The sequence below is a fragment of the Nanorana parkeri genome, unplaced genomic scaffold (genome assembly GCF_000935625.1).
Source record: "Nanorana parkeri isolate BGI_ZX_2015 unplaced genomic scaffold, ASM93562v1 scaffold454, whole genome shotgun sequence".
Classification (NCBI taxonomy): domain Eukaryota; kingdom Metazoa; phylum Chordata; class Amphibia; order Anura; family Dicroglossidae; genus Nanorana; species Nanorana parkeri.
This window is the reverse complement of record NW_017306722.1, coordinates 409,819-418,848: the sequence shown is the minus strand read 5'-3', so window position 1 is coordinate 418,848 and position 9,030 is coordinate 409,819. Positions and strand designations below refer to the sequence as shown.

Sequence of the window (9,030 nt, the reverse complement as noted above, 5' to 3'; positions counted from 1 at the left end):
TTTGCGGGATGATTCCCCGGGGTGCTTTTTTTTTTTTTTTTTTTTTTTTTTTTTTTTTTTTTTATTATTTATTTATTCCCTTCAGTGAGGATACGCGGTACACTGTAGATATTTTTTTTTTCTTATAGTGACTTAATCAAGACTTTTAAGAAAGCTACTCGAGCTGGTATCTACACAGCAGCTATTCAGATCAGCGTATCCTCCGCAACAGTTTTGGAGGCCGTATGTAGACCCCTCCTGGTTCTCAGGATTGCAGGGCTAGCCTGGAATGTGACCTTCTTCAGGTACTGGGTTCTGCATTGTGGCGCTTACCAGACCTTTGTGCATTGTGATGTTGACCTGCAGAATACTCTCCGTGTCCAGAGACATGGCACAGCCTGTGATGTGACCCAGTCTTTGAAGACTAATGTAGGGATTAGGGCTAGCCTGAAATGCAGACCCTCAGGTACTGACCGGTCAGGCTGAAGCATTGGGATCTACCTCTAGGTTGGTAATGTTGGGTCCTAAATTATAAAATTTCTCATCGCTGTAAATCTAGAGTGAGGGGTTGAGCAGTCATGTTACACGCTAGGTGGAGTGCTATGCGTGTGGGCTTCACCATTTTCTTTCTTGTCATTCACCTTTGTGGAAGCACCATCCCGCTGCTGCTCTTGAAGCATCAAATGGAATCTGTTTCCATTCCATTGCTGGCTACAGTTACTTGGTCACCTCTGGGCTGCCTGAAACCCCCATAATAAGTGCTGCCTGGGTTTGTGAGGTACTTGCAGCCTTGTCTCACATAGCTGACTGTCCTGCTGCATGACATTTGGAGCTGCATTATATTGGGGGCTGGCCTTCAGCAGTTTTTCTGTTTGCCAAGGCCCAAACCTGCTTTAGGTGGGAGCATATAACCCAAATATCTACACATTACTACATTCCTGTGTTCCTTTTTTCAAATGCATGCAAGTCATAAAGAGGCAACATGTAGTATTTGTCATTGCAGAGACTCCCGATGTAAGAATGCATGGGAGCGAGAACCCTATACCATTTGTACCGCACAACCACGTGCCCAGTTATGCCTATATGCTCCATTAGGACTGCAACAGATGGTATGCATCTTGCTACAATTTTGACAGTGGCTAATACAGTACTCCTGTCATCCTTTACATTATGTTTCTATACCATCCAGACATGGTTTTGAGTTGTACCAGTCCTAATAAAATAAACATTAAAGTCATTTAGAAGGAAATGAGCAAAAGTCTATTTGACCATCATGTTCTCAATTCCTGTAGTCTGATCCTGGTGTCTCATATTCTTTTATTCATAAGTAGAAGCTAGCACCCCACTAATGCCTTCAATCTGACATGTTTTACCTCTCTCTGGGGCTTAACCAGTGCGGATGTGAATTTTATGATTTTGGATGCGGATGAGCCTGACCTCAGCTGGCACACACTGCAGACAGGAGCACTTAGAGCAGTTTTCAAGTGGTATATTTATTTTTGGATTTGCCAAATGGAGATTGAATTTTTCCTTTTTTTTTATTTATTTTAGTACACATGGTGAGTTATTGTTTTTCTGCGGGCATTAAGGCTTTTGCTCTTGTTTTGGGTTTTGTAACTTGTGGCTTTTATTGTTTTGGTTAGATAACCTGTTAAATTGCTTTCTGCTCAAAAATAAATTTGGTTTGTGATAAATCATGAATTTATTTTTACCAGGTATAAGAAAAAATGGGGTTGGCTGAATGCATCTGGAAGAGGGAAAACATTTGTCACTAAAATAATTTATTTCTGTTTCCTAAGACTGGACATGTGCCTGCTAACAGTTAACTGAAATTCCCAGTGATGAAAATATACTTTGTGTGACAGTACCCTCCAAAAAAAAATATTACAAAAAAGTCTTGTTTTATATTCTGTGTATTGTCCCTACTGCACTTGGGATAGACAGAAAATTGCTAGTTGGTTTTATTTTTGCCATTTTAGTTGTTTTTTTTTGGTTTTATGTTTGTTTGTTTTTTATCGTGAGAGCACAAGTATAGACTACTCCTATCTGCTTTTAATCCAGTAATATATAGAAAAAAATCCTTACTACAGGGCTCGACAAATCCCAGGCGCCAGGTCGCCAATGCGACCAGAAATTGTGTCCTGGCACCCGGGCATTTGTCAGCCCGTTCACTGTACATCAGTTGCTGCTGCCGCCGCAATAACTGCCCCTTCTCCAGACTCACAGAATGGCAGCAGTTTCTCCCCACAGGCTGTAATAGTCTGTAGCGGTCTGTGTTAAGGTGCTCACACACCGTACGATAATCGCGGGGAATCCCGCGATCGTACGATTATCGTAAGGTGTGTAGGAGCCATGCGACCTCTACTACTGTAAGGTCGCACGACTTTTACCTTAGGAACATGTTTGAGAACCAGCCGACCATCGTACGCCTGGTTTATGGCATGTTCGCAAGATAAAAGCCGCACTGGCCGGTGTGCGCAAGCGCACACTGCCCGTTCGGCATTGCGGTCATCGGAAGCCCACCCCTCAGCGGGAGGGGCTTGCAATCATCGGACGTACAATCTGCCTGTCCAAGATAGGCAGATGGTACGTTTTTTTAAATTACCTTACAACCATTGCAAGACAAAAGTATTGCGATGGTTGTAAGGTGTGTGCCCAGCATTAAAGGCGACAGGTAGCTGATTGCAGCCTGTAAGGAGAAACCACTGACGGTTTTGTAAGTTTCCTTCCCCCTCGTGCTGCCTACAAACCTCCCCTCCCTCCCTTGAACGGCGCACCTGCTGTCGACCGCAATCTGTCTCCAATCCAGCAGCTGGCAGCAATAGCTAGCCTGCTATTGGCTCTTTTAAGTTGCAGTAGTAGCCAATAGCAGGCTGGCTATTGCACCTGCCCACTGCCTGCTGTCAATCAGCAGAGGAGGACATGAAGAACTTTCTCCTTCATATCTTTGCTCTGCTGATTGACAGCAGGCTGTGGGCAGGTGCAATACCCAGCCTGTTATTAACTGTTGCAATTTGAAATGGCCAATAGCAGGTTGGCTACTGCTCATAGCAATGAAGTAAAAAAAAGAGTCAGGATCGAGAAGTGAGTGAACGCCGGTATGCGTTCGCTTACTTCCCGATCTACTGAGCCGATCTGTGAAAGTCTCATTGTCGCAAGTCGGCTAGAACTATGAGGTGAGTGAAAAGCACTCACCTCATAGTTCTCCTTTTAATGGGTTTTTAAATAGTATTTCACTGATAGTAGAGCAGAGGTTAACATCATCATTGTCTTGCTGTTGCTTCACTGTCCAGTCACAAGCTGGGTCTTTCCTTGCCTAAGCTGTATTGCTTTAACTACAGCGGAGAAAGCTCAGCTTCTGGCTGTGCTGTCTAACAGTGATATGTGTGGATTAGAATATATATATAGATAGATAGATATCTATATATAGATATATATCTATGATTTTACATACAAAATGCACACATTTACAAATCAATTTGGGTGCGCCTATGTATGAAAACGACCAACGCGCTACACATGTTGGGTATCGCCGCGCACGCCGGAGTGAGAGCAATAATTCTAGGGCCAGTATTTTGGGGTATCTTTAAATTGATGACCTGTGGGGACTTTTAAAGCGTCTTTTGCTTTAAAAGTCCCCACTCGTTGTAACCTCATCTTTTATATTTCATTAAAAAAATGGGTATTTTGTTGTGTTTTGGGGCATTTAATTACATTTTTTCACTAAATATTGGGGTTTAATAAGGAGTTGCGCTAATATTGCGCAACATAAAAATTTGCAACTACCACCATTTTATTCTATAGGGTCTTGGCATTCAGAAAATATATAATGTTGGGGGGTTTTAAGTAATTTTCAGGCCTAAAATGTGGAATATAACATGGGTGCAAAAAATGAAAAAAAGGCCTCAGTCATGAAGGGGTTAAACATATTTTGTTATGGCCTTAATAAACTAAGTTTGTACAAAACAACTATACGTTCCTCCTAAAACCGAATGCTGTAAATCCAGTCTTGGGTTTGGTTCAGACTCTTGCAATTGGTTAAAGATTTGGTGGTATGAATAGAAAACTAGCAGTCAAGCCATCCAAAATGAAGAATCCATTCCATTTGCATTGCACCACAACATAATGTGTTGGTGCAGGGATGGACAAATTTAGCCACAATCATTTTTATTAAAGGTTACAAAAGCTATGAACCAGAACATTTAGGTTTTCAGGCCACATAGAAATAACACACAGCATCCAGAATGTGGCTCAGTCAGCGAGATGATAGGCCTACGTAAAACTAAATCAAACCCACCATTGAAACGGCACCAATGGTGGGAAACTGGAAACAAGACTGGAGCAGGAGTTCTGCAAAAGCAAAGTGCTAGAGAAGAAGAAAAGACAATAAAAGGATTAAGAATCCGAAAAATAGCAGGAAAAGGATGAAGGAAATGAACACTGGGCATGCTGCCCACCCATTCCACCCATTCCACCAGCAAGGTTGCAGGCCAATAAATCAGGAGATGGTCAAATTTAATATGAATTCAGGATCCAGTACAGCAGCTGGCAAGATTCTTTTTTAGGAGTCCGCTCTATGGACAGCAACAAGAGCAAACCTCAATGTTATGACTTTTTGGCTACAAGGCTCCTTGTATTTGTCCAGATCTGCCATAAGATGCTTTCTGTTATCTTCATCTTGCTCTCCTACTACCTGGATCTGCTGCTGATGGCCCCTAAATAATAATAATGTGTAAATACTAACTTACTGAAAGTTGCTATTTGCATAGTGCTAAATAGTCTCTTACTATGGGACCTCCAAGCACCAGGTGATAAGTCAATCGGGCAACAAGCAGGTCAAGTGTGCATGGTTTTTTGGGGGGGTTTCTTTTTTCTTCTGAGCTTTAGTAGCAGTTTAAGTTAGCTGATAAGGCAGCAATACCAAGCGAAAACTCCTAGGGGCTAATGTATAAACCTTTTGCCCAGTGTAAAGCTGGGCAAATGTTGTTTTCACACAATAACTGCCAGTAGACGGTGACAAGGGGCATAGGAAATTCCATCTAGTACTGTAATGCCATGCCAGAAATACACATGGCTCTTTTATTTAGACAATATTTGTGTATCCTGGTGTTCAGTCTTCAATATCTGACTACATAATTAGGTGGCCACTCCCAAGGAGCAGGTTTTTTTCACTGGTAAGACTATAAATGAGATGCTCAGCTGCATTTTACATGTCAACAAATCCACGTTGCTTTCTGATACAGATCTTAGAGCACACACGTCAAACTGGTGTTTTCTTTGGGGCTTTTGCAGTTTTCACCTAGTATAAGAAATGGAACTGAATGACTTCCCAGGCTGTCATATAGGCTACAGAAAATGTTTGATCTGGTTTTCAAATAAAATATGTTTGTAGTTATCATTTCTATGTCATCAAAGCGCTTACAGGATAAAGAGACTGTTGCTAAAATAAAACTCTACAATGGAGTGGCCTGCTCATACAAGACATTGAATACTCTCTTCTCCTGCTGCCTCCACAGCTGATCTTTGTACTAGTGTAGATGGACTTCCAACTGCAGATCCTGCAGAATTTGACACTTCTGTCGGTTTCTTGTTTCCCTGCTTAGTAGTTCAATCTGCCAATCTCTAGTGTGTCCTGTGGTGACATAGGGACCAGTTGAAGAAACTACAGAAAATCGCCATTCCTGAATGTGTGCAGGATCTTCAGCCAGCAGTTTCTATTCACTGTTGTAGAGAATGGTGGTGCAGACAGCAGGAGAATGGAGGAGCGGTTATTCTTTGTACAGATGCATGTGGAATAAAGTTTGAATTTCTTTGGAAGATCATCAATCTACAGTTTTTGAGCAGACCGCAGGAGAGGCAAGTATTAAATGTCTCCATTGCAGAGGCCACTTTATTGATTTTTATTTTAGTGACTTTATGGCGTTATTTTGGTCTTCTAATTCATTTTGCCTTTGACATGATTGTTGTACAGCAGGGGTAGGCAACTTTGGCACTCCAGCAGCTGTGGAACTAAAAGTCCCACATGGCATTGCAAGCCCATGGGCATGACTCCCAGAGGCAAAGGCATGATGGATCTTCAGTTTCACCACAGAGGGCCAATGTTGCCTACCCCTGTCGTAGAGCATTGACAAAACTGGCTAGGACTCGGACACGGAAGGAAATTCTTCTTAAAGTGAGCTTGTTTATTAGCAACATGTATAGGGCAGCAGCTGAAATATAATCCGCTTTAAGAAAATATCAGTTAAACAGTTTACACATAAGTTACTAAGGATCATCCACATAATTGGGGTCAGTATATAGGAAACTTATAACTGGCTAAAGAGCAGAAACACATATATGACCTAGTTATATTGTCTGAAGTTACAAAAAACAGTAATATACAGTGATTTGAAGATGAAGTTTTATTCTTGGAAAGAAGAGAACATACTAGAGTTGTTAAAATAGTTACTGCTTACAGTGTATGTATAGCCAAAATGTCTTTCATCACTGTGTCCTTGCTAGAGAGATTTACCTCTTGTGTCACTTCCTGTTTTGTCTCTAGGACAGGAAGTGTAATCTGTCCAATGGGCAGACAGGTAGTTTAGCAGGATTCTTATTCTATTACTGTGTAGTTAGTCCCTTCCTCCCGATGGTTCTGTGTTCTGCAGACATAAAATATGTCTGCGGTATAAAATATGTGTACTCGCACAAGCTAGATCAAGTAAGTATACATAAATATTTATATTACACATCAACTAAATTTACTTTGGGAGTTTATGGTTACCATGTTGGCATCAAGACAATGTCTACATTTACCAATATTTATTAGAAAACACAATGTAAAATCTTATAAGCAATATCAATGACTGGTATTACAAGGTACACTAACAGACCCATAGATTGCCTCCTCCGGTGGTCACCATTCTATCATATCCTCACAGTCACATTGACTGTACAGATAGGACCTCCAGATACTTGATGCGTTTCATTCGTTGGGCTATAGGCCATTTCATCATTTGTTACCATGACATCTGTTTAAGAGGGGATTTCCCACATACTGGAACATCCTCTCACTTCCTGTTGAGTCTACAGGATGTGAAGGCTAATCTCCCAAATGGCAAAAAAAGAAAGAAGCTGACAGTGGTTTTAACCTTCCCCCTACTCCATCCAAAATAAAAATGTAAAGTTTTGGCTGTATAAACTTTAAAGGAGAACTATGTGGTTAAGGCTTTTCCCCATAGTTCTCAGGGTAACGGGAGGACACAAACTAGCGTCCTCCCGTCACCCTAGGCTCAGTATACTGCGAGCTGTAGCTCGCGGTATAATGAGACGCCGCAGTATACCGCGAGTAGCTGCTCGCGGTATACTGAGACACTGAAGCGGATCCCGACAATTGTGCCGGGATCTGCCCAGCTGCGTGACTGGCTCTGCCTATCTAGAGGCAGAGCCAGCTGTACCCTCCCCTGTCCGTTCCGCCAGACAGCGCTGGCGGAGGGGGGAATGCAGCCCCTCCCCAGTCACGGCAGAGAGCCGTGACAGGATCGAGAGGTGAGCGAATGCCGGTATGTGTTCGCTCACCTCCCGATCTACTGAGCCGACCTGTGACAGTCTCATTGTCACAGGTCGGCTAGAACTATGAGGTGAGTGAAAAGCACTTACTTCATAGTTCTCCTTTTAAAGCAGAGCATCACACTCCTGATCCTCTTTCATAAAATACCCCACCCCAATTTCACACAGTTGGATCTTTTTGGGTTTTTTTCTTTCTTTTTGAGCTCCCACTTCGGTATTTTTGCCTATGTGATAATGATGTTGCCCTAGCGATACTCGCAATGTGCATCCCCCGAGCTTTAAGGCAACCTACAGTATAAGATTTTGCAGCGCATCATCGGGGGCGGCTGCAAGAATCCAGAAGAGATGGCCAGCTTCAAACAATATAAGCAGAGAACATAGCAGTGCGGGACCTGGCGTGGCAGAGCAGCAAATTACAGCAAGACAACGCTGGATTCGCTTGACAATGTCTATGTGTTTTGAGGCTAACATAGCAAACGAGGTAAGAAGGGATTTAAAAAAAAAAAACACAGCACAGGAGGGGGAAGTTCCTCTTTAATTTGCTTGTGGTATTGCATGTGTTACCATTTTGAAATTTCTTGCAACATATTTTTTTAATAAATGGTTTTTAAATAACTGGCACAAGAAAGCAAAACAGTTTTGTGACTTGCTGTAGTTTTGTTCTACAAAGGGAATTGAATCCCGAGTGCCTGAGGATATCTTTTTATTGTTTTGTGCAGGTAAAGAGGACGTATTCTCATGGTACATACAGAGCAGGTGCAATGAGGCAGATCAGTCTGGTGGGAGCAGTTGATGAGGAAGTAGGGGACTACTTCCCTGAATTCCTTGACATGTTAGAGGAGTCTCCTTTTCTGAAGGTATGAATGAATATTGTACACCTGTGCTTTGTTTATTTTACTACTGACTTTTACATTTAATTGTTGGATGTTGACAGAGTTTTAGTAACCTTTGAAATTCATAAACTGTTCTATATTATTTATTTGTGTACAGTCTTTAACAGGTTTCTGCTTCCGTTAAAAGGGACAACTATAGTGGTTTTGAATATACTGCCTGTGTGTTCACATACAGAGTGAGAAAGAGAGTTTTTACAAATATACCATGACCTGGATGAATGAGAACCTTCACAGACAGAGTGTTGTGTTTTTTATTTGATTTTTGTTTGCTATTTTTAAGAGAAAAGTGCACCGTTTGGACTCTCTTGAAACACTCCATATAAACTTTGCTGAAGGAATAAGGTTGACCTCGTTGTCTAACTCATTTACTTTAGTTCTGACTTTTTTTCTTCAACAATGCAGCTTATGTTTAGATTGGAAATATGTAAAAAAAGAAATAATTATGTTTTAAAACACTCAAAAAGTCTTCAGTACAGTAAACTCCTTATGTGGCGCCCACGGGGATCGGTAGATGCCAGATAACTAATTTCTGGTTGCTTGAGAGTTACTATAGCAGGCTGGCTATTGCTCCCCATCGTTTACATACAGCTGCCACCGCAGAATGCAGCCA

The 9,030-nt window shown here is 41.7% G+C and overlaps 1 protein-coding gene across 1 annotated transcript in view; it reads left to right on the top strand.

Moving 5' to 3' along the window:
- The window catches only part of RSBN1L (round spermatid basic protein 1 like), a 55,663-nt gene that overhangs the window by 27,212 nt on the left and 19,421 nt on the right, over positions 1-9,030 (top strand). The window contains exon 6 of the mRNA XM_018560421.1: positions 8,247-8,384. Within this exon, the coding sequence (XP_018415923.1) occupies positions 8,247-8,384 (138 nt within the window). The remainder of the gene's footprint in view (positions 1-8,246; positions 8,385-9,030) is intronic.